Source organism: Plutella xylostella, chromosome 19 (assembly GCF_932276165.1).
Source record: "Plutella xylostella chromosome 19, ilPluXylo3.1, whole genome shotgun sequence".
NCBI lineage: Eukaryota > Metazoa > Arthropoda > Insecta > Lepidoptera > Plutellidae > Plutella > Plutella xylostella.
Genome location: NC_063999.1, coordinates 7,554,814 through 7,581,226, shown reverse-complemented (window position 1 = coordinate 7,581,226; position 26,413 = coordinate 7,554,814). Strand labels below are relative to the sequence as shown.

Here is a 26,413-nt window from a genome sequence, read left to right as displayed (position 1 = left end):
CACTGGAGCATAGCTTGAGTTGAGAGCAACAAGTACTGTGAAATCATTACTTTGTGGCTTAAAACCTTGTCTAAATTATTATTATAGGTACCCACTGCCATAGATAAAGCGTACTAGTTTCAGTTCACGAATGGTATCCTTGTATCAAAAGCTCCTTGTAAAATTATATGCCCAGCCATGTGCGTTTTTTACGTAGCACACTCAGTTCATATCGCATGTATACAACCTACCTTGCTACAGAAAGGATTGCAATATGATGGCAAAATGAAAGTGACGTAATTTCTACAATGTTACGCAGGTACAGTCAACATAAAAGTAAATGTTAACTTCTATATTTTCAAGAACCAAAGGCTTTACCTGACGAAAGGGCCATTCAATACTTTTTTATTTATAAATTTTAGTTTCGAATAAGCGTAAGTATATTATGTACTTAGAACCAAACAAATATCTGTAAAAGACGTAATAAGTAATACCACAGTAATACCTACTTAGACCCGTTGAAACACATTTTTTAAAACTTATACTTTTCTTGTTGGCTGTACTGTACATCCCTCTCATCGTATCCTAAAAGTTAAGAGGGTTGCTCTTGCTGTTTAATTCCATAAATTCAGAAGCTCAATGCTTTTTTACAATACTAAAGTTTCATATCAATGCGGCCGTTTAGAAATTTTCCTTAGTTTTTTTGGTTCTCCTGAAAAAATTATATATATATATATATAATATATTTTTTTAAAGTTTAGAATAACGAATTAGACAATTCGATCGAACCCAAGAATCTCGAAATGACTTTCAAACTTACTAACCATGTAAATGCGTAACGTAATTAAAATCAAGTATATCTATTACAGTACATATCAGTTTTAGGTATATGAACCCTTTCAGCTTCCCGATAAACATCCGCTGGTGGACACACAACCAATATTAATTGCTAGCAAATCGATATTTAATAATACCTGGAAAAATAATAAATTGGGGTTTGTATTCTATCCAGACCATTACAATTTGGGAATTTATTGCATAGTCAAAAACCAGAATTTGATCCGACATCGTTAAAATGAATAAAAAAGCAAGTTTTTATATTTTTTTAACCCGTTAACTGCCATTACCGTGATATTGATTTACAGACGGACAGCACTTTGGAAATCCCTCGCCTGTGAATAATAAATAATTGATTCAACGTGGTAAGCTGAAAATAATATAAAGCCGTTAATATTAATGACCCATTAATTTGTTGTAGCAGGCATTTAAAACAGTTTAAAAGCCTCTTGTGTTCCTTTGTTGGTATTTATACCTATTGATTTCATAGATTGACCTAGCAACTTTTAAAATACCACTCTGTATTAATTATTGTTATTATTAGTAAAAAAAAATGAAATACATTACATACAATTTTAAATACTTTTGGCGTTTGGTAAAAGTGACCCTTAATCTCCATAGATGTCTCAGCGAAAGTCACTCATATTACACCCGAGTCCGCGTTGTTCTATGCTCATATTATTATTCCATCGTAGGCTTTAATAAATAGCAGCGTGTCTGATATGTCGATCTTCTACATTTTTGGCCTATGTTTAACATTAACTTGAAACGTATAAGATTAACTTTTGTATGAAAAGTACCCGCATAATTATTATCAGCCAAGAGATTGTACTATACACTAAGTATTAATATATCGTGCATCGTAGGAGTCCTTTGACCCACGTCCCGCGCGGTTTTATATTGTAATAAATAAAGTTATATTTGAGAAATTGTGTTTCATTACAGAATTTCATAAATGTCTGGGTATTACTGTGTTCACTGGTTCAAACAAATAGATGATAATTTATAAATAAGTATGTATTGTAGACCGAGATGAATCAACCACAGGGTTGATTTTAACAGGGATAAGTAATTTTTTTTTGTATTGTAGGACGCCGTCCGGCCAGATTGAATGACGACTTGCGAAAGGTGGCTGGTAATTATTGGATGCGGACTGCTATAGATCGCATCCAGTCCAGTGGCATGCTTTGAGAGAGGCCTACGTTCAACGCGTTCCCACTGCTGGGGGACGGTCACTTCCAATGAAGGAAGGGTTTAGGCCTAGTCAGCTGTAGCGTAGTAAGCTGATGATGACGATGATGAATTAAGAATTTCGTAATGTCGATTAAATTCTAACCCCCATGATCCAACCTACAGGGTGGGTACTGGAGCGAGACGGGCTGGGCGGCGGGGGACGACCGCGACGCCGCCGCGCGCGCCGCCTACGAGGCCCTACTCCGGGTGTCGCTCAAGCTGCCCACCGGCGACCGCTTCGACGAGTTCGCCGACGCCGTGCGCGCGCGGGCCAAGCAGCATTACAACTACTCCTTCTCTGATGGGGAAGAGGTAAGGACAGTTAATAGGAATCTACAGGGTGTTTAAAAAGGGTGTAATATTTAATTGACTCTAAGGGTTATGGGGTCAATTCAGGGAGTGATTCTGACTGAATCTTCAGGTTGTTAAAAAATGGTGTAATATTGACTCTAAGGGTTATGGGGTCGATTCGGGGAGTGATTCTGAACAACTTTTGTTCTACGACTTGAAAATTTGTGAAAAAAATGAGTTTCAGTCGTCTATACTACTTTTGCAACACCCTGTAGCATATAGCTATAAAAGAACGCCAAGCGAACACCTCATAAAAGATATATGCAAAATATGTATGTACACCTTTATATACTCGTAGGTATGTTCCTACAGAGTACGAACAATGTATGCGGTACTCGGGGTGCTGAATAGTAGCGTAGCAGTAAATTACTGTATTCGGTAAATGTATTCAGTTTATTAGACAATAGATACGTAATGATCGAGTTACATTACCAACACGTTTATACGCTACATACAAGTATGTACTATATTTGATCTAATGGGGGTATTATACTCTGTAATGAGTAGCGATATTGTCAAGGTGCATTATTTCTAGGTAAATACCATCATGTATTTAAAGTCTGTTTTTTAATCTCAGATACTAAATTGACAGATTTTGAACGGTTCATCAACAGTAGATCGTCCAGCCAATAGAACGGTACGTTTATGAACCATTCTGAATCAGTGAAAAAACAGACTTTAGAAGACATTATAATTCCTATAAATTATCTGTACCTAATAGGTACTTGTCATGATTTGAGAAACAAATTGTGCTATTAAAAATATTAATTATGTATATGAATATGTGTTCAGTTCGCTATTATTCAGTCCCTCGCCACTTTTCGTTTACAGTACAAATACCTACCTACCCACTGTACAGTGTACAAGCTGCACCAAACACCTACACTGGGTTTAATGTACTAAGTGCCCTCCTACCACTACCAGGTTCAATCTATCTGTATGTATCGATGGGTTCAATTGCTATTAACAGTGACTTCAGATTGGCAACGGTAAAAGAGCGAACTTTTAGTCGCAAGTGTACCTTCATATTATACGATACAGGGGGTCACTTTATATGACGAAAAACTAAGTTTCTGATCGCTACCGCGCGAGCCACGTCTGTATCACAACAACTCTAGTTCGTTCGTTTTTCGTCAGTAGAGTGACCCCTCAGAGCTATGCCCGAATGACGGCACATTCACTCCCGACACTCTCCCTAGGGATGTAATGTTACATTCTGTTATTTTCCTCGCATCGTACGCTATTGCTACAGCTAGCGAACACTTTTGGACGTTGCATTGCACCGTTATTCGTAATACATGAGCCGCAAGATTCATATTCGCGAGTCATATTTTTACATCGTGCATATTGAAATTTTGTGGAATAAGTACTGAAAATATGCTTTATAGTGTTGGCATTCGTTTATTTAATAAGGGAGTAGTATTTTGAATAACGTTTTAATTTCACTACATTGAACATAACACGATAAGTGTCTACAAAAGGTGGACTTACTATAAAAATCATTTTTTACCAGTCAACACACAGAAGGAACAGGAAAACCATTATCTAAATAAGTGTAGAGCGCACATATCGCATAATAGGATATGTAGTTATTATTATGAGGAATGTGAGGTCCTAGGTTTGATTATCTGAAACTTTTGGTACAACACTTTCGTCTTATTGATCTTTTAATATTTAAATACACTAATTTAAGCACCTATTAAATGTATCAAGTAAGTATAATCTAAACTTACAAATTATTTAAAGTTAAAATCACGCTCCAACTTCGTATTGTATGAATTTCTCCAACAATAGTATGCGATAAGCTTTGACTGTGTGAAATACTGACTGTATTCTGAACAATGCGTTAATACAATGTGGTCCTGTCTCAATACATCCGTAACACATAGAACTGCCTCTGTGGTCTAGTGGTAGAAGCTTCGCTTCAAGACCCAGAGGTCCCGGGTTCGATTCCCGGGTGGGACCATCAATTTGTGTTTCTAAATTGTGGTTCTAAGTTTGGTTAGGACATAGAAGGCTGATCACCTGATGTCCGAAACAGTGAAACGATCCATGCTGTCGGATGGGCATGTAAAGCAGTCGGTCCTGCGCCTAGCTCTCTCCATTCGTGTCGGTCAATCCGTCCCATTGGGCTATGAGAGTGATGGAACAGAAAGTGCTCCTGTGTACTGCGCACAGACTTGAGCACTATAATCTACTCCTGCGTAGATGGCTGATCTCAATTGAGATTGGCCGCCGTGGTCGGAATTCGGCTAGGAGGACATTATTATAACACATAGATAACTTATAAAGTACCTTCGCTACTGCAGTTCATTCAAATTGGTCGGCATATAAACTTAATACTTACACTTTTATACTGTGACTGTTTAAATTAATAAAGACATTAACAAATAAACCTTAGTTCCCAAAGGAATAAGGAATGAGGAAATTATAAATGAAAATGCCTCTAACAACCATAGCCATGAGAAAAGAGAGAAACGGACTTAATCAATGTGGAAGTAGCTCTTTGGAATGTGATATTTCCCTACTTATAATAAATTGCCGTGGATCGTGATAGGTGCCACGGCCATGATGTTTGACCTAATTACATGACGACTTGACTTTCTACGAACTTCGCTATACTTCGTCCATACTAATACTAATAGGCGAAAGCGTTCGATGCTTTCTTCGTCAGGCCTACATGAACAGACATACTACGATAAGTACTAATAAACTTTACAGTTAGCTGCATAAGTAGCAATAGGTACTCTTTTGTACTTTATGAAACTTACAAACTACCTACATTCATTCAAACATTGACGGTTTTTGCAAGGTAATATACCTTTACTATAGATTCTATAGAATATAGATGGTTAGCGTAACTTGCTACGCCGCGCCGTAGCAGCATCTTGCTACGAGCTCGTAGCAGTGCTACGACGCTACGAGATACTGCCAGCTTCAGTTTCACAGACGCCTTTGATGTAGTGAGCGTGCCAAGTCCAAGTTATTTAATTAAATATTACTTTACACCTGCAACAGTTTTAGAACTATGTGAAACATTTTGCAGGTATTCTAATAAGATGTAGTCCTACAACACAGAACTAAAATGAAATATGTTGTACTGGTTTTCACACTATGATATGCCCTTTTAATAATTCGAAAAAGTAGTGCACCGCAACACCCCTAAAACGCTGTGGAAACGGAATGGACAGTTCAACAAACGCTAGTGAAGTATGGAGACGCATGAGGTGGCTCAAGGGACATAAGACACCGACAATTCATATTGATGATGGCAGAGCTAATGAACTTTTGTATTCGTTGACGCCCGACTATGTTATCCCTGATACTCCTAACTTCCAATCGATAAACTCAAGGTTATCTGTGCCAATCACTATCCAGGAATTCGAGTCATGCACAAAGAAGAAGGATACCGCGCCTGGTGATGACAACATATCCTTTTCAATGCTAAAAAATCTGCCTCTCAACGCTAAGTTATTGTTAGTTGAACTATATAATAAGTTTTTTAGTAATGGTTTTGTTCCTTCACAATGGAGACACGTTAAAGTTATAGCTATCCCTAAACAGAGCACTGGCAATGACTCTAGGGTCCCTGTCAGACCGATTGCTTTGATGTCATGTCCTTGCAAAGTTTTTCATACAATAATTACTCGCAGATTAGAATGGTTCTTAGAAAGTAAAGGTTGTTTCTCTCAACATACTGTAGGTTTCAGAAAAGCGAGATCTTGTATGGACAGTCTTACGCGACTGGTGACGGAGATTCAGATTGGTTTTTCAAAAAATCTGGTAACACTTGGCTGTTTTGTGGACGTAGATAGTGCCTATAATAATGTAGATATTAATAGTTTATTATGTACATTGGATAGTCTGAAAGTAGGATCTGTAATCTGTTACTATCTATGGCAATATTTAAGAGAACGCCATCTAAATGTTGTCAGAAATAATTCAAATGGAGATATGAGATATACCGGAAGAGGTCTAGCACAAGGTGATCCCATCTCTCCTTTGTTATTTAATGTTGCAACAGTTAGTATATGTAAAGAAATTGTGAATGTATGTGTGTCCCAATACGCAGACGATTTTGTGCTATATGTAACAAGAAAATCCATTACAGATGTCCAATACGAAATTCAAGTTGCTGTTAATGTACTAGCTAGACTATTGGACGAACTTGGTTTACAAATATCAACTCACAAAACAAAACTGTGCATCTTCCGAAGAGGTTTTAACAGACAGGGAGTAAATGTTACAATTAATAACCAACAGCTTCAACTAGTAGATTCTGTAAAATACCTTGGCTTGTGGTTAGACAGATCATTGAAATGGGGTAAACATATTAATGAAACCTGCTATAAAACTTTGAAGTTCCTGAATGTTTTCAAAGTCCTAAGTGGCCCCGGGTGGGGTATTCACCCCAAACACTTAAGGAGGCTGTATATATCAATAATACGAAGTCGTTTAGATTATTGTAGTTATTTATTTGATAGCAGCGTTAAATCACATCTATATAAATTAGACAAAGTTCAAAACCAGTCAATGAGGGTCATAGGAAGCTTCATAAAAAGCACACCAATCCATGTAATGGAAAGTGAGCTGAGCTTACAGCCACTGTATTTGAGACGACGTTTCTTAGCTGGTAAATATTGGCTTAAGTCCAGATACCTAAATGTAAACACGGAATGCATAGCAGACCTTGCAATATTGTGTCAGAATTCCCCGTTTTGGGTTAGAAAGAAAAAACCCCTTATTGTAGAAATGTATAATTTACTGAAGGAGGAACCAGTGTATAGTTGTAATGTACTAGACATGTATACTTTAAACATATGGTGTACAGCTATTAATTTAGTTAATGTAGTTTATTGTGAAGTAGAAAACATAACGGAACCTAAAAGAAACTATTTGCCATGTAACCTTAAATACTTGTGTGAATCCTATGTTAACATTAAATTTGATGGACACTATAAAATATTCTCGGATGCATCCAAAGATGGGCATAATGTTGGAGCAGCATTCTACGATCCACAGAAAGATTACCACGAAAAATTCCGAATTCACAAAAATATGTGTATAATGTACGCAGAACTTTTCGCATTAAAAGAAGCACTTACATATGTATCGGTATTAGATGAGGATCAATTTGTGATACTTACAGATTCTAGAAGTGCACTCCAACACTTGGCTCGGTGTACCTCGAACAGTCGAGGAACACCGATAGCCTATGCCATCCTGGACATCATTCTTAGTCTAAGAGATGTAAATAAAACGGTTGTCTTGCAATGGATACCTTCCCATGTTGGCATTAACGGTAATGAGATCGTAGATGGATTAGCAAAAGAGGCGAGTTCACTGGACATACTCTCGACATACCCCCCATTTTACACAGACCTTATTGGACTAGTAAGAGACCATTGTTTTGAATTATGGAAAGAATGTTTTGATAAAAGGTCGAGAGATTGTGGTATCTGGTACAAGACCGTACAAACATGCCCGTTGCGGTATCCTTGGTTCGATCTGTGTAAAATGGGAAGGAATGAAATTGTTATGGCCTTACGCTTACGTTCCGGACACCTTCCATTGAACAAGTTTGCATACCTAATGCGCAAAGTAGAATCGCCAAACTGTTCCGAATGTGGAGTAATAGAAGATGTGTATCATGTTTTGGTGGAGTGTGTTCGTAATGAGGCATTTAGACGTCAGATATATTGTTATAACATATTCAGTGATGTTGGAGGCTGTAACAGCACCCTGGCGGAACCACAGTCTGATAACGCCAGGCTGCTGTACAGACTAGTTAGATGTTGCTTAGTCTTAAGATAAATGCTGTATAGTTTGACTGTAACGATGAGGACGACATGGTCGCCTTAGCGTACCAAGTTCTCTATAAAATAAAAGATTTAAAAAAAAAAAAAAGTCTGCTCTACTCTGGCTTTCGTGACCGTTTGTGCCGCGAGTGTAGAGCGATCCATAGGGTTTCGACGTTCATTTATTTTCCTAATAGCCCCAATTATCTTGTAACTTCCGCCACAGGTGAACTTCTTCATCGGCGCGTTCTACGACGGCGTGTACCTGCTGGGCATGGCGCTGAACGAGACGCTGAGCGAGGGCGGCGACCTGCGCGACGGACGCGCCATCACGCGCCGCATGTGGGACCGCGACTTCCACGGTCAGTAGTTACTGTGGGACCGGGGGTCACTGGTCATTGCTGGGCATGGCGCTGAACGAGACGCTGAGCGAGGGCGGCGACCTGCGCGACGGACGCGCCATCACGCGCCGCATGTGGGACCGCGACTTCCACGGTCAGTAGTTACTGTGGGACCGGGGGTCACTGGTCATTGCTGGGCATGGCACTGAACGAGACGCTGAGCGAGGGCGGCGACCTGCGCGACGGACGCGCCATCACGCGCCGCATGTGGGACCGCGACTTCCACGGTCAGTAGTCACTGTGGGACCGGGGGTCAGTGGTCACTGTGGGACCGGGGGTCAGTGGTCAATGTGGGACCGGGGGTCAGTGATCACTGTGGGACTGGGATTAGCGACTCGCGCCGTCCGTAGTGGTGGTATAAAATCAATGACTTGTACTCGTCGAAAAATTAATTCATTTTTGTCGAAAGTCCACTAAAAAGTAATCCATTTTGAAAGAAAAAGGGCTCTCAATAATTATTAAACCCGTATACAGGGTGTTGCAAAAGTAGGTATATTAAGCTGAAAGGGGGTGACCCAGGGGGTCATTCTGAAGCAATTTTGTGATTTTGGAAATTCGCTTTTACTATGACGATTTTTCGCGAATTTCCCTGTAAAAGATCGACAAAATTAAGAAGAACCTTTTTTCAATCATTTTCCTTCATCAGTAAACAGATTATTAATAATATGATTCAACCGGTTTCCAATAACAAAATAATGAGCTCAGAATGAGATGAGGTCGTTTTTAAGCTGCCTTTATAAGCGGATCGAAATTTTATCAACCGCATTAATTATTAATTATAAAGATAATGTTTACAGGGATCACAGGCCACGTCCGCATCGACGCCGTGGGCGACCGGGACGCGGACTACGCCATCCTGGACCTCGACCCCGTCACCGGGAAATTTGAGGTCAGTCAATAATCCGGGAAATTTGAGGTCAGTCATCCTGGCTGGGGCCACCAACCCGCACTAAGCCAGCGTGGAGGACTAGGCCTGAAACCCGTAAAAGCGTGAAGGACACCCGTGTCCCAGCAGTGCGGAAGTGATGTGTTGTGTTGTGATGATGAATGATCCGGATCCTCTTTAGAATAGAAGTTTATATAGCGTGGATGTAGTGGGAGTCCTTTTTATTTTATTTCGGCCTGCTAATAAGCTATGCCCCCGTGTAAACATCATCAACTAATCATGGATTTACATAGGTACATAAGATACTTATAAATCTGTATTAGGCACATCTGTAGCTCTATTAGCACAGAATAAAATAATAACCTACCTTACGGAAAAAATGCAGCGTAAAAGTTTTGTTTTGTCCTGAAGGCGAATGAAATGTTGTGAAAATATCCGATTCCTCCGAATTCTACGAAAATAATTTCATAATGTAAACTTAATTGCTACTTCTTGATATTATAAAAGCTTTGGATAATATCGGTATATTGAAATTGTTTATTATGAATCTAGTAAACCAATTGAAATTCATGAAATAACTTGGAGAGTTATTAAATTTGTATTCACGGTTATGAATTAATTGCTAAGTAGCATTTTAATTAGTTACTAAAAACGTTTTTACGTCGTTTACTTAGAGGTAAGTAAGTACTAATGTTTAACCCAATATTCCTACGGGAAAACCTCGTAGGAAAACCTCGGGCCTCGCGGAATAAATCTATATAAGTATATTATGTTCGTTTATAAATGGAACTACATATTATATTACCACTATTACCAGTACCTAACATTGTGCAAGTTGGTTGTTGTAAAAAAGTCTCAAAAGTTCATGCTGGTTTATTGTGATAGTTACCATTGTGCAAGTTGGTTTTTATAAAAAAGTCTCAAAGAAAACTTGTGTAACCTTGTGCGAACAGTCTGCACGTGCAAATGATGCCTTCTATTTACATTTGTATGGACGCTGAGAGAGTGCAATTTTATCAGCTCAAAACGGAAACCCCTTTTCTATTCAAACGCCTTGTTGCTTTGTTGTAAATAAAGCTTTTGACTGTAGCTCTTGCTTTATTACAGGTCTTCTTTTCTCGTGTAACTTGAAAATCAGAAATGTTCTCACATTGTTGTGTGTTATTTTAATATTACCATAATCTATCAATGAAAAAGCTCATAAATAGTGTAACATAAAAAACCTCTTACGGAGAACTGGGTGTTTATTTACCCAAATATGATGGATGGGCGGGAGCGGCCGTTTTGGTATCCTTCCTTACTATTTTAAGTGCTGACCATCACATACTTACCTATGTAAATTTCTTCAGTAGCTACTTACAGTTTATATACCTGTTAAACGTACATAGGTTTGTCAGTTAGTACAAAATGCATTTAAAATATGATTTAAATACAATTTTAAATATTAATATAATAACTCTGTGCTAAAAACATTATTATCTCCGATGACGTCCTACTGTACCCTCAGGTGGTGGCGTTCTTCCACGGGCTCAACAGCAGCTACCAGCCGGTGGGCGGCAAGGCGATCCACTGGCCGGGCGGGCGGCGCGGCCCTCCGCCCGACACGCCGCGCTGCGGGTTCCTCGGCACCGACCCCATGTGTCAGGGAGGTGGGTTCCGTAGTTGTTATTACACGAATTAGTATAGTCGTGAGCAAACACACACGCACACGTACAAGGCGTGAGTGCGTGTGTTTTTTTTTTGTTAGTATAGTCGTGAGCAATGAAACAGTTCCAGTGACATAGGAAGTTTGTTAGTGGGTGGGACTTTTTCATTTCTACATATTCAACGTTGAAGTCACAATAGAGTATATTTACACTGTTAAATGTTCTTAAAAATAAAGTTATAAATATAAGAGTACAGTTTAACACACAACTAGTTACCAGACTAATGTAACAAAAATTTCGTAAACAAAACCTAAATGTTGTGTAAATAAATACCTACCTGAACAATTGAACATGCTTATTATGATTGACAACCTATTCATCTAATAATAATAAATAGACACGAGTAGGTACACGAGTAAGACTAGACAGTAACTACCATGTTTGTAGATAGGCCTCCGAAGTTACACTTAACCTATTTAACAAACATCTAACAAATCGTAACAGAACACTTGTGAATTATTACTTGTACGAAGTTTAGCAATAGCGACCCAGTTTACAATTTTCATTATCTTCTCATAAGACAAACTTTCAGCTTTGCCTATTTTATACCTAGATAGGTAGGTACGTTATTAATTTCAGAAGAATCTTACTTAGTTTCTCTTTAGAAAACTTGAGATTTATCCTAGGTAAGTGATTCAAATTAATTATTTTTATTTTGTTTCATGATTTTCATTGAACTAGATATTTTAGTAGCTCTTAAGATGCTGGGCAGCTAGATATGTGGCAACAAGAAACAAGAAAATATATTTGTTTTGTTAATTTAAACAGTTCTGTATAATCTTGGCTATAACTTCATGTTCGATAATTATTTGCACGCTGCTCAGAGACTCAGACAGTGATCATCTACTGTTTCATCGGACTCGCTATATTCCTCTCACTAGCGGTCACGGCGGCTTGTGTCGCCTACAAGTAAGTAAAACTCACAGCTGTACATAAATTCGTCCACTGCTGGACATGTATTTCTCCTGTAGCACCCCGATACTCTGTATTCGATTCGGCCTTGGCTACTTGGCATCTGTAGATATGCAATAATATTCGGATTTCATTGTTGTAGTATATTATATGTTGGAATTATCCATTATCCATTCAAAAGGAGGAATTCACTCGGATGGAGAAACCTTTTATTCATCACACCCTTATTTTCTGACTCTACTACAAAACTATTTACGACTCTCTGTAAATAGAGAATTCTGATTCTGGCACATGCACAAGTCATGACCACGAGTTAAAAAAATCTCGTTACTTTAGAGTTTAATACGTTCATATGTTTCCGACAGACAAGCGCGCATAGAGTCGGAGCTGAACAACATGTCGTGGCGGGTGCGGCCCGAGGAGGTGCTGGTGGAGGTGGGACAGGCGCTGGGCGCCTCGCCCGCGCTGCACAGCATCAACGAGGCGCTCAAGGTGAGAGAGAGAGAGAGAGAGAGAGAGCGAGGAGAGATAGACTGGGCCCTCTAGGTAAGAAAGAGATGAACTTTAAAGCTTCATAGTTACTATATGAAGGCCATGAAGGGTTTAGTGTAAATACATCTTAAAAATATTTTTATTTTTTTTGTCACCGGGACGGATAGAATAACCCATTGTAAAGTCATTCTCTATCTGTAAAGGCTAATTTGCCCGTGGAAACCGAAAAAAAGACTTAAGTAACCTAAGATTCACAATGTCTGAATAAACTTAACTGTGTGATAAAAATCTTATTTGGGTTAAACGAAAGTCGGTATTCATGAAAATGATGAAACTTGAACCAGGATAAAAATGAAATAAAGCGAGACTTCAAAGTCAGCGCCGAAGTAAAATGTTCAGTGATTTATAAAACAGACCGCGGACAAATTAAACTTTGAATAGAAACTGAATTTCTGAGAACAATTAATTAAATTCTTAGAAAAGACTTCAACGAATTTGTACAACGAAAGGAAAATCGTATACGTAGGTATCATACCAACAATTCTATATACCTACCTTAAACGAGTAATTAACTACAGCCTGCCGGCCTAGGACCTATTCGGCTTCCTTGTATAGTGATATAACAAGAAAAATAATTAAAATTTACTAAACATTACCCAATTGACAGGTAACAAAAAATTACATTGAAATCGCTGAGTTATCCGCTGCCAATACCACCGCTAATACAATGCGTACATACGGCAATAGTAGAACCGCAGTAATATTGTTACTAGCGGTAGCGGAAAACTCAGAGATATGAATATAAATAGGCTTTAAAATATAAAACTCGTGCGAATTAACTGTGCAATTGACTGACAAACACCGGAGGTCATATTAACTAGCTTTGGCTTACCCGGCGTGACTCCTGGTTCTCCTTGTTGGCAAGGTGCACAGTGAATTCGCACGAGTAGTAGCTACTGCTAATCGTAGTATAAATAACCATAGCCTAAACCCTCTCCCTCCAGCTGTCGGTGAGCTGGAACCCGCGCACGGGCGCCGCGCCGCCGCCCGCGCTGACGCCGGGCTCCTTCACCGTGGGCCTCTACAAGGGGAATCGCGTCGCCGTGAAGAAGATACACAGGAAGAAGCTGGATCTGAACAAGAAGCTGCTGTGGGAGATTAAGCTGGTGAGGAATGGAAAAACTAATTAGAAAGTAGACATCAAATTAGGCATTTGCCACGGGATTCGCATATAGAACTTATTCGAATGTTGTATTTTACACCATGAACTCATCATTTCATCACGTATCAAGTACTATTAAATAACTTTAATTTTATTACCGTATACATTTTATCTTCGTGACCTATGTGTGAGAGCGCTGGGTTAAATAGTAGCTTATAGCACTTAGTTATAGTGTAGTTTTAAATGTTAACATAACTAGATTTTTTTAAAATCTGTCTAATAGTTTCAGCAACTATTTAAAACAAACCTTTCTTTTTTATAATATTAAGCATAGAACAACGAAGACTCGGGTGTAAATACTCGGGGATAAATTCTGAAAACCTGTAACTATTCACTTCAGGCCCGCAACGTGTCTCACGAGAACACGGCCCGGTTCATCGGCGCGTGCGTGGACTGTCCCTTGGTGTTTGTGCTCACCGAGTACTGCCCCAAGGGCTCCCTGAAGGATGTGCTGGCCAATGACGACCTGCAGCTGGACTGGAACTTCAGGACTTCGCTTGTGCATGATATTGTTCAGGTATATTAAAATTCTAATAACTGAATTGATTAACTTGTAAAAAAAAAGACTTTTCGTTCACTGAATCCGAAACTCTTACTATACTTTAAATAAAGAAAGAAAATCCAAAACCTAAAGAGGTTATATATGTATGGTGGACGTTACTATGTATCTGTACATAATTATAATGTATTCATAATATGCTGTAGTATTCATTATTTTAAGAACATTAGGAACTTTGTTTTATCGTTTAGTTTTATTTACTACAACAGTTATCGGTTAGGTTAACTTATAGCCTTTTTTCATTTCACAAAAATTTAGCTCATCATAACTATTATTATTTATTTATTATTTCTATATTAAAAATTGCAATGCAGTAACACTGTACTGTAAGTACATTAAAATACCATTCCCACAAAACATATGCAACCTTTTTTCCCAATAATTGATCTAAACAGCCAATGTTTTCCATTCATCTCTAAAACTCCTCAACACAAGTATGCAACCTTCTTTCTCCCCACTGTATCTAACCAGCCAGTATTCCAGGGCATGTGCTACCTGCACGGCGGGCTCGGCGCGCACGGCAAGCTGCGCTCCTCCAACTGTCTCATCGACGGCCGCTTCGTACTCAAGATCTCGGATTTCGGACTCACAACCCTTTGCACGCCCACGGATTCGATCAAAGACGACAACTATTATTATAGTGAGGATTTATCGGTTGTAAATTTATTTGTGGGTGGGTTGGGTGTTTGTTTATATTCATTGCTAGATATATAATTTAGGCATATACTTACTAATATTAGTCTATGATTTAGGTGTTGCGGCGACCTTCGCTCAGTCTTAATTTTTTTTTACCGTGAATATATTTACAGACCAGTTAAACGTGTTTATCTCTGTGGCAGGCCGTACTTTTGATTAGTTACCACACTACAGAGAGACTACTCGTTATTGTATGGTTACCACTTAGGGGCCGTCCATTAATCACGTGAGGTCGTTTTTCTCATTTTTTGACCCCCCCCTCCCCCTGGTGATATTTGGTGAGGTTTGGAACCAACCCCCCCCCTCCCCCCCTGGATCACGTGTATTTTTTTGGAAGTCTATGTAAAGGCAATTTTTGACTACAAAAAATATAGGTCATACTACAAATCGTTAAAATTTTTGCGCCGTCTAAAATATCGGTTCAGAAATACCAAATTTTTGACAAAAAATTAATACACGTGATGTCTTACGAGAACCCCCCCCTCCCCCCGCGTGATGTTTCGTGAGGTTTTCAGTATCCCCCCCCCCCCCCCTTTGAGCCTCACGTGATTAATGGACGGCCCCTTATAACATTATACCCTATGTCCTATACAAGTGCTTCTTTATTAGAAGGTCTATTTATGAGGAAAATTTATTGGTCACGTGGTATAGATTTTTTTCATGAATTTCCTAAGGTAGTTTTGAATTTTCCGTCTATATTAGACGGAAAGCTTATAATAAGATTAATATTCGTAATTACATTTTAACAAGATTTTCATACATGACTGACATGACTCGTGATCCTTGTTTATCCCTTTCGGATGGCCGTATATGAGATCTCCCCTCATATTATATTATCCTCTGCTCCCCAGAGTTGCTGTGGACGGCTCCGGAGCTGATCGCGTGCAGCGTGCACCCGGGCGCCGCGGCCTCGCTGAAGGGCGACGTGTACAGCTTCGGGGTCATCCTGGAGGAGATCGTGCTGCGCGCCGGCCCCTTCCACCACTACACGCCCACCATGACCAGCAAAGGTACATACATAATAATGTGCTCACACCTGTCTCTCTACCTGGCAGAGACTATGGACCATCACGTGCCATGATCCTGACATACCTACTTGTTTTTCTTCCATTCTCCTCATACACGCTCGTTGGTTTCGGAAACATCTAATGTGTGGCTTTTCTTGAGTATGTCGCCTATTTGGTCGACAGTAGCGACCAGCAAAGGTACGAGTGGAAATTGAATTCATAGAGTAGGAAAAAGTTAAATTTGTTTTCTAATCTCCATATTGATAAATTCAACAGTCGATTGTCCCGCCAATAGAATGATAAGTGTTTTTTAATCTACGACGCTATATATATGGACAATGGATAAATTGTGAACGAGTCAATTTTCCCGCAAATGAGACTCAAAGCGGATCGGTTAAGACCCAGTGGTCACGAATAGTTTTACCATATGCTACATTACGGAACTATTGATGCCCGCTAGGGGTGCAGTGCATGCCGAAATGGTGTAATTGGCGTAGTATTTGGGCCGATCCCGGCGGCACTACAATGCCGGGCCGACCCGTGACGGGAGTGGAGCGAGCCCCGAACATCCCATCGGTTTACAAAAATCAGATTAATATACTGGTCCCTTAGTGAGGGAACTTTCAGATATTAAGCTGAAAAGAACAGATACTACACTTTGATCTTAGCCAAAAGGCCGAGAAGCGATAACTATCAATTAAAAACTTGACGAAGCCATCATACCAGAAAAACTCTTAATACCGAGATGTAGAAATGAGGATAGTGTCATCTATGGGATTTTTCAGGAACTACTGAGTAGGTATTTATATACAGCTTCACTAGCGCCATCTACTTGTTAAGGTGGTGTTACTAGGAACTAACTGATATTAAAGCTTACACAACAGAACCAATTCAGATTGTAAGATTATTAATGGAATGGGCTTTTCTTATATCAAAAAACCTCTATACGTATGTACCACACGATGTTTCGGTTTTTCAGTCAATAACTGTACTTATCCTTATCATCATCATCGTTATTAGTTTTTAACGTTACTAATATATACAAAAAATATAATTCCTAATGCATAATTTTCTTTTCACCCCCCAGAGATAGTATCCCGTGTATGCGGTCGCGAGTCGCCCCCCTTCCGCCCGGTGGTGGGGGCGGGCGCGGGGGCGGCGGCGGGGCGGGGGGGCAGCGCGGCCGAGCTGCTGGAGCTGGCGGCGCGCTGCTGGGCCGAACTGCCAGATGATAGACCATCGTTTGATACTATTAATGCTAATTATATCAAGTGAGTAAGCCGTGGATGTGCATAAAGTTTTGGAAAAATTACTATTTAGGTTTTTTTTTAGATATTTTGCAGCATTTAAGAGCATGTTGTCGGTCACTCCAGAAAATACGTAAAATCTTACAGTCAGTATTTTATTCAATACGAATACTTTTTTATAAACATTTTAATTGGCCGATATAGGGCTCCTTCGTCGATGCATCACACTTGTAATTTTTGAAACTTACAATACGCCCGTTGAATTCTTTTACTAAGAACTTTTAATGACTACGGCGTAGCAAAATAAGAAAACAAAAATATTATCTAATCTTCTTCTTAGAGTGTCACTGACCACCACTAGAACTGGACTAGGGTTTGTCACCATGGTGAAATAATTAGCCGGTTGAATTTGTTGTCAGTCGCTTACTGCCCAGGGTGCGTCCATTAGGCTCAGTATAGCTTTAAGTACGAAAATATTTTGATCGATACGGCCTGGTGTTAATGACGATGATGTTATAGGGGCTACTGCGACAACCTGATGGACGACCTGCTCCGGCGCATGGAGCAGTACGCCAACAACCTGGAGTCGCTGGTGGAGGAGAAGACGGAACAGCTGTCGCTGGAGAAGCGGCGCTCCGAGGAACTGTTGTACCAGGTGCTGCCGAGGTAATCTCCGCGGGGGGTGGCGGGGGGCAGGCGGGGTGGAGGTCACAGCGCATGGAGCAGAGAGTCAGGAGACCGATGATAAATGTTGCCGCATTGAGACTAGAACCACGTAACTGGATGGACAGACACTTTTTGTTGGAGGTCTCTCATGGAGGTGCAACGGCGCGCTCTGAATTTTCTCGTATTATTTATATACGTAGTATCTCTATTTAGTCTGTGTTATTTATTTATAAGTGGGACAGGGTATGTGCCATTTTGAGTCATGTGCTGATTCCTTTTAAGCATAGAATAACGAGTACTGTACTTGTTATTCTATGCTTTCCCACCACATCCTAAGTATACATTCAAGTATTATTATTATTAAGCATTTCACTGATACCTATTAATCAAACTGAGTAATCAGCATCCTCTACCTCTCACCTCATAAAACTCAACCCTCCCATACGCAAGTGATTCCATTAACACCCTAACCCTCTACCTCCGCAGGCCAGTAGCCCAACAACTCATGTCCGGCTCGGTGGTCCAACCGGAAGGCTTTGAGTGTGTGACGGTGTACTTCAGCGACATCGTGGGCTTCACCGAGCTGTGTGCCGCCTCCTCGCCCATACAGGTGGTGGCGCTGCTGAACGACCTTTATAGCACCTTCGACACTATACTGGGCTTTTATGATGTTTATAAGGTGAGGTTTGTAATAGCGAAATTGGTTATAGATCGTAGTTGTCTGTTGAGGATTACTTGGGCCATTATGGTTTAAGGGGATTACGAAACCTAAAATGCTAAAGTCGGTTTGATATACTTGATTGGATTGGAAAAACGGTAGCTTCTATCACTTTGAGAAAAATATATATTGTAGCAGAGGGTATACTCAACATGATATTTGCTTAGAAATTGGTGCAGGATTATAATAAGTATGTTAAAAAAAATTGCAAACAGACCATGTCTTTTGCCATTTTTCGACTTATTATGAAAAAACCCTCGAAATCAGAGGGCCCATTTTCATGGAATCTTATATGTATGTGTAGGTAATTAAATTCTTAACAAAGTTACCTTAAAGAGTTGGATTTAATGGACCAGAAGTCAACTTTTTTTGCAAAAAACTAATAAATTCCGGTTTAAAAATGATGACGCCGTGACAGATTTCAGATTTCTTCAGTCGTCGCCCTGGTGGCGGCCTGTTAGGAGCGATACCCACGCCATTTTATTTTTAATCAAATATTTCACAAAAACTGATTAAATCAACAAATGATGACTGCAAATATTATAATACATATGCATTTGCTATGAAAAGTTAATTTTCTAAACATTTTAGATGGAGAAAAGCCGAAAATTCTTAGAAAACATTTCGCCTTTTCGATTTGTTTACATTTTTTACTATAGAGTTACAGATGCATAGATAAAGGTAAACATTACACATAATGACACTTATTAGATTCTCCGAATAAGAACTATACGGTCAATACAGTATGCCAAAGCGCGAGCCTGTTTATATTCTGAGGGGTAATAATTTAACTTTATTTTATTTTAACGGTTGTGTATGCTAGGTAAGCTACACAATATACAGGGTGTTGAAAATTAAGTTCTCAATTTGTATTATTTGAAACCAAAAACCGTAATTTTTTATAATATATATTTTAAGATGTGGTAGTCTGTACACTAAAGGGTGTTCAAAAGTATAAGTACTTTTAAAAATTGAAGAACTAAAATGTACATATTTTTTTAAATCTATGAAGGTATTTAACAAGCTTTGCAAAAAAAGCGGTTAAGTGCGACTTTATCTACATATCTACACACATACATACACTCTCACGCCTTGTACTAATGTACTCCCTTGCGGGGTAGGCAGAGGTGCATTGCTGCACCCACTACCTCTGTAGTACGTGGTGGTACGGTCTCGACCTTTCGGACAGTCAGTTTGGCATCCGAAATGCGTGATCGTTCGTTCACTGTCGGAGCAGGATGAGAACTAGCTCTTAGCTTAAAAATAGTAACCGCGTTCCTAGAGGGCTGACATCCCAAGGATTCATTACGAAAAAATGGACAACATTTAATTTTTTTTACCCTACATTTTTATTAGCTATTCGGAAAGTTTATTAAAAATTAGAGGACCCGTATTTTTTTATTTTTCATGTACATTTCTTTTTCCATGTTATTTTTAACTTTAAAGTTTATTATTTTAAAACCGGAAGTGACGTCACATATTAGGCTCAATTTTGATTTAAGTCCTTTGCCTTAGTCTCGAAAAAAAAAAACATAAATGACACTGACAACTGACAGGTGACATAAACTTTGTTTACGTGCCAACCAGCAAATGGGTCATTTTCAAATGACAAAAAAAGTGTGACATTGATAATTCTGATGATACAAAATACTTATCATGAAAAAATAATTTTACTAAGCATTCCAGTCAAGCATAATTGAAACACATGAATGCATAATATATTACTATTTTAAAATAAATATAATGTACTTACCCCATTTTTTTTAGCTATGTAGGCGGTGGCATGCTCTGGGACATATTATATAGCGGGTCATCTCTTAATGCGTACTAACCATTTAATATACGATCAATAAAAAAAAAGTCAAAAAGTGTCGGAACAGAATTTATGAAAATGACCCAAATAAACAACAAAACGTCACGATAAAACGTCAACGTCAATCAAAAATGACAGTGACAGTTACTTTTTTTTTTTCATCGATAGGCTTTGAGCAACAAAATTCATCGCACCTAATGCATGACGTCATCAGCACTTTTTGACTATTTTATGAATTTCTCCAAAATGATACATCCAAAAAATTCAAAAATATTTTTTTCGTGGCCTTTATAGCTAAATCTCGAAATGGTTTCCGATTTATTTATAGCAGCTTTAGTTTTTTGAAATGTTGTCCATTGCTGGAGCTGTGCTCGCCATGCAGTGCATGGGCTACTTAGGAATCTGGGAGGCTGTTGCAAAGGAGTCTGTTGCCTCTATACGGTACGGGTGCCGTGCGATTTATGGCCCTTCCAGGAGCACCTGTTTTGTCAAGTCGAAGAGAATGGCTCGTATTCGACGCAACCTGCAGTACTGGTGTGATTGGTTGGAGGTCTGGACAGCACGTAGCTGCAGCAGCCGTCATGCCGTCATTCGACGCATAGATGCAAAAAAAAGTTGAAATTCATGTTAATAATTAGATTTTAATTTTACAATATTGCAAAAAAAAAATATTAACATTGTTGAGTATGTTATTTTATTTTAGTAAAGTAGTAATAAAAACAAAGGCTTATTGCATAGTTTTCGTTCACGCTCGCCTACATCGCACGTTGTATATGAGAATAAAGGGAATTACTAAATTTTCTTGTTTAAAAATCACGGTTTCTGGTTTAGAGGAAAACAAATTGTAAAATGCGGAATACAGTTTTTTTTTCGAATAAAGAGTAAAACAAAACATGTAAATTCAAAAAACGTTTCTATTGACACTAGGGCATACAATACCGCAATACCGGGAACCCGGAAAAAAAATAAGTATTTTTCAATACCAGTATTGAAAGTTAATACCGGTATTGAAGTAATACCGGAATCGGACTTTTTAGGCTATAAATAAAGCGATTAAGGTATAGTTAGCCTTGTGTTCTTATATACTATGAAAGCGCACTTGTTTCCAATAGTTTAATGTAGTTTTTGGCCGTTGGAAATCTACTGTTGCCCATGCGTAAACCGACACCAATTTTTTTTTTTCAATCTATCATTTTAACTCTAATACTCAATTGTCGTAGAAATCTATATCTATAATTACAGAATTTGATTGCCTTTTCTTGTTTATTTTGGCCTATAGTCCTTTAAACACAATATTTGCCATTTATAACAACAAGAAAGTCTAATACCGGTATTAGTACCGGAATCCCGAAGTAGTAATACCGAAACTCAATACCGGTATTGAAAATTATTCCGGTATTGCATGCCCTAATTGACACCAACTGACACTAATTGACTTTTCGCCGAGAAAAGTGGAGTTACAATGTTTGCGATCTAAAGTGATTATAGAATAATTAGAACTATCTATTTTTTTTCAGTTCACCTGGTGTTGACTGAAATTGTAATTAGGTAGTTTAGGTACTGACTCCTTGACTTGAAAATAACTTTTTTTATAATCGTTATTACAAAACCGCAATTTTTTTAATACAGCAATATTTGTAGGTACTTACAGTGAGCAAAAGAGCGCAACAAGGTTTTATTTTTTTTTGGTTTTAAGAAACAAAAATATTATTTCTATCATATCCAAAATACACATACTTAAGTACATATTATACCTCACCCAGACCACCCCATATCACCACCTTTGCCAGCTACGTAACCTTTTGGGACACCCTGTATATGCAGAGTTCTGCAAACTACTGTTCTGCTTTTAAAACACCAAAATAAAACAGGTCGTCTAACTAAAAGGTCACGTGACCAAAAAAAATATATGGAGAAGCGTTTTTTTTTTCACGAATATAAAAAAATACGTAGGATAAAAGTTATTCAGAGTAACGCCCTTTCGGCTAACTATACTTTTTTTAATACAACACCCTGTAGTCCCTCTTATATTAAAATCTGCCCCCAAGTGAGGCTATACTTAATTCGCGAAAAAAAAAAACGCGAATTTTTACATTCTGATTTCATTTCCAGGGTTTTAGACATAACATCAATAACATGCTGCACACGTAGGTTTCGGCTTAGTTTAGTATACCCTTTTTGCAACAACCTGTATAAATATCAGCACGGGCACGACTTTTTATAATTAATGATTAAATATTAAAAATACTTTCAAATAAAAATAAATATTTTCGTATCACTTACAAAACAATATTACTTACTTAGTATATGTTTAACAAAGTGGCATGTCTTCACTTTAATGTTTTCGAGTACTATGTTAAAATTTCATGTCATTGTCCGGAGAACGCCCCGCATACCTCAACCCTCCCTCACTAGATTTGACAGATTCTGATTTTCTTCTAGCTTTAGTGACAGCCTTAAAACCTTCCCCATTATGTCTTCAAAGTTTATGCTGGTACAACACCTACCACCTACCACTGCTATTATGGTAATGGAATAAATTGAGAGAAATCGGCAACACCTATTTCAATGTGCGTCAATTGATAATTATGTAATATATTGGTACACTGTTATTCGAAATACAGTCCGCGATTGTAGAGGAAAAAGTTTTTGTTCCTTGCAAGTAATCCTCTCTTCCGCCCATTTACTTATTTTCATTGTTGTAGATGATGATGGCTTATTTTCTCTCAGGTGGAGACAATAGGCGACGCATACATGGTAGTCTCAGGGCTACCGGAGCGGAACGGAGACCTCCACGCGAGGGAGATATGCCTCATGGCGCTGGCCGTGTTGGAGGCAGTGAGGGGGTTCGTGGTACGCCACCGCCCGCAGCACCGCCTGGAGGTAGGCCCTAGTGGACATAGGCCTCTAGTGGACATAGGCCTATAGTAGACATAGGCCTCTAGTGGACATATGCCTCCGGGAGATAGGCCCCTAGTGGACATAGGCCTCCAGTGGACAAAGGCCTCTAGTGGACATAGGCCTCCGGGAGTTATGCCTCATGGCGCTGGCCGTGTTAGAGGCAGTGAGGGGGTTCGTGGTGCTCCACCGCCCGCAGCACCGCCTGGAGGTAGGCCCTAGTGGACATAGGCCTCTAGTGGACATAGGCCTATAGTAGACATAGGCCTCTAGTGGACATATGCCTCCGGGAGATAGGCCCCTAGTGGACATAGGCCTCCAGTGGACATAGGCCTCTAGTGGACATAGGCCTCTAGTGGACATAGGCCTCCGGGAGTTATGCCTCATGGCGCTGGCCGTGTTAGAGGCAGTGAGGGGGTTCGTGGTGCTCCACCGCCCGCAGCACCGCCTGGAGGTAGGCTCTAGTGGACATAGGCCTCTAGAGGACATAGGCCTCCGGGAGATATGCATATAACCCAGCCTTAACAATGTTGTCTTTGGATTAAGTGTTATCCAAACAGCTTCTAATCCTTACAGCACATCGACGCACAATAAAATTGTGTTATAATTATAATTGACACCATCACTGTATTACGAATTTCCGATCCACGATTATAACGCGCGCAGATTAAAAAACAATATGAAAATGGTGGCCGTTTCATAAGTACCCAAGAGTCAGCTGCGTGTGGTTGCTACTTTTGTTGGCTATTCTTGATGATGATGTATGGTTCCAGGTCCGTATCGGCGTGCACTCGGGCCCGGTGTGCGCGGGCGTGGTGGGCGTCAAGATGCCGCACTACTGCCTGTTCGGGGACACCGTCAACACCGCCAGCCGCATGGAGTCTACGGGGCAACGTGAGTTATGACGTCATCTCTTATAGCAATGGTCCACATGTCTGTGCATTGGCCCGATTTTAACGACGGCGGCCAAACTCAATGAGAGCAGCCGACTGTGTGGGAGTACATTAAAGCAGACTAGAAACTTCTTCTTCTTCTTCTTCTTCCTTGCCTTATCCTTATTTAGGGTCGGCTTTGTTGGTCATGTCACGCCATTTTACCCTATCCTAAAGCAGACTAGAAACTATGTTTCTTCAATATTCTACCTCCATATTAGAAAATGGGATGGATGACAGACACGCTTAGATATGACTATGTAGACGAAAGACCGACTGCTATACACCTCTGGTCGATGAAGCAGTGCTTTTACCACTAGACCACCGAAACACCTTCACTATAAACTAAACTTCCCATTGCTTCCTCCACAGCGCTCCGCATCCACCTGAGCGAGAGCACGCGCGCGCTCCTCGAACAATGGGGCACATTCGTGGTGGAACGCCGGGGCGAGGTGGAACTGAAGGGGCGAGGGCGCATGCTGACGCACTGGCTGACTCAGTGCTCGGAGACGCCCAGCCGCGCCGCGTCGGGGCAGCCGCCACCGCAGTACCCCATCCTGTTCCCGGCGCCGCTGCCGCAGCCGCAGCCCGCTATATTGCACACGCCGTATTTGTTAGTTGATCCGCCTACTTAGAGATGTTTTGGTGTTATTCATGTGTTAAGCTGAACGTACACTGCTGGCTAAACTTTCTAAGTTAGTCTGCATAGTTGAGCCAGTTTATCATACACTTGCGTCTATCGCAAACAATGCACTATGTACCTATGAAAAACTGGCTCAACTATGCGAACTAACTTAGTGGCAGTGGACTTAAATAGTAATTACATAATTATGTTATAATATTGCTGACAAAAGTAATCTCATAAAAGATGCAAGGCACAAAAGCTTTAGTGGTTGGCCTGGTAACGATTACTGTATCATCAATTCAGCAGCAACAGTTATTTGGAAAGAATTTTTAATGTATTCAATACAGTATTTGCATGAACATTGTTGGTTAAAGTGGACAAAAGTATTAAATATCTAATAACCTACTGTACCTATACAATAATACGAAGTTATTTAGATGCTAAATAATACTTCCTGTTTAATTAATTCTGTTACTGCTTATTTAGATAATGAAAGCATTATTTTTAATATTTTGATGTGGCTTAGGTATGTGTGTACATTCAAACAATTAAATATATAATACGACTTACTCTACGTAGATACTTGCTCACACAATATTTTGTTAAGTTTTATAACATTTATTTACGAGTAGTCAATTCAGTAAAGTATTTGATGGTAGTAGTGAAGAAAATTTCGGACCAACAAACACAAAATTACGTAGACAGTTAACTTAACTACTTACCACTCTTCCATATCTTGTAATCCTAATCCTACCTACTGAATCAATTTCTATGTGCCAAAGAAGGGTGGAGCGCAGGGGCAGGGTGTTTCAAAAGTGGCTGATAAATAAACTCAAATCATAATCAAATTAATTATAATATTTAAACCAATTTAGTTGAAAAAATATAAATGCATAGCCGTTTTGAAACACTTTAAAGATATTTTGATAAGTAAATGTACTTACTGTTAAAAAAAAATCTTATATTCTCTACTATTACTAAGGACATATATTATATCGTTGATCGTACTTATTTTGACATATTTTTGTAAGAAACAAAGTACCTACCTATGATGATTTTTAACATTAAGGGTGAATTCGTCCAAACATCACGTTACACGAGAATAACTATACCGGAATAAAATTTATACGCGAGTAAATATCCAGGATAAGTACATTTGCATTCTACCAAGTTATACCATGATTAAATTGAATGAACGAGGAACGAAACTGTAATGCAACTAAAATAAAAATAGCTGCGTTTCAAAGCATGCAATAGAAATGACATGCCAACTTAGTTTGAATGGATTATTAAAGTATGAAATTGTTTATGTTTTAATATTTTATTCGCTGTTGTTATTCGGAGACTTTGCCTTTAAACGTACTTTTGTTTATGTTTTGACAGATGTGTTTATATGTCATTATGACGGTTTTCTAATCAGCTGATGTGCTGCCGC

At 39.2% G+C, this 26,413-nt stretch overlaps 1 protein-coding gene and 1 non-coding gene across 2 annotated transcripts in view; one reads left to right on the top strand and one right to left on the bottom strand.

The window, feature by feature from the left end:
* The window catches only part of LOC105391410 (atrial natriuretic peptide receptor 1), a 44,456-nt gene extending 19,465 nt beyond the window's left edge, over positions 1-24,991 (top strand). Inside the window, exons 7-22 of the mRNA XM_048627934.1 lie at positions 2,173-2,361; positions 8,425-8,560; positions 9,397-9,488; positions 10,993-11,134; positions 12,016-12,100; positions 12,469-12,588; positions 13,611-13,761; positions 14,158-14,334; positions 14,860-15,016; positions 15,924-16,082; positions 17,167-17,350; positions 17,846-17,992; positions 18,479-18,671; positions 23,254-23,406; positions 24,195-24,315; positions 24,726-24,991. Coding sequence (XP_048483891.1) covers positions 2,173-2,361; positions 8,425-8,560; positions 9,397-9,488; positions 10,993-11,134; positions 12,016-12,100; positions 12,469-12,588; positions 13,611-13,761; positions 14,158-14,334; positions 14,860-15,016; positions 15,924-16,082; positions 17,167-17,350; positions 17,846-17,992; positions 18,479-18,671; positions 23,254-23,406; positions 24,195-24,315; positions 24,726-24,988 — 2,469 coding nt within the window. The 3' untranslated portion in view covers positions 24,989-24,991. The remainder of the gene's footprint in view (positions 1-2,172; positions 2,362-8,424; positions 8,561-9,396; positions 9,489-10,992; positions 11,135-12,015; positions 12,101-12,468; positions 12,589-13,610; positions 13,762-14,157; positions 14,335-14,859; positions 15,017-15,923; positions 16,083-17,166; positions 17,351-17,845; positions 17,993-18,478; positions 18,672-23,253; positions 23,407-24,194; positions 24,316-24,725) is intronic.
* On the bottom strand, positions 16,575-16,767 carry LOC119690695. The gene has a single exon (XR_005253692.2). It is a non-coding gene; the product is annotated as a U2 spliceosomal RNA (small nuclear RNA).
* Positions 24,992-26,413: the final 1,422 nt, after the last annotated feature.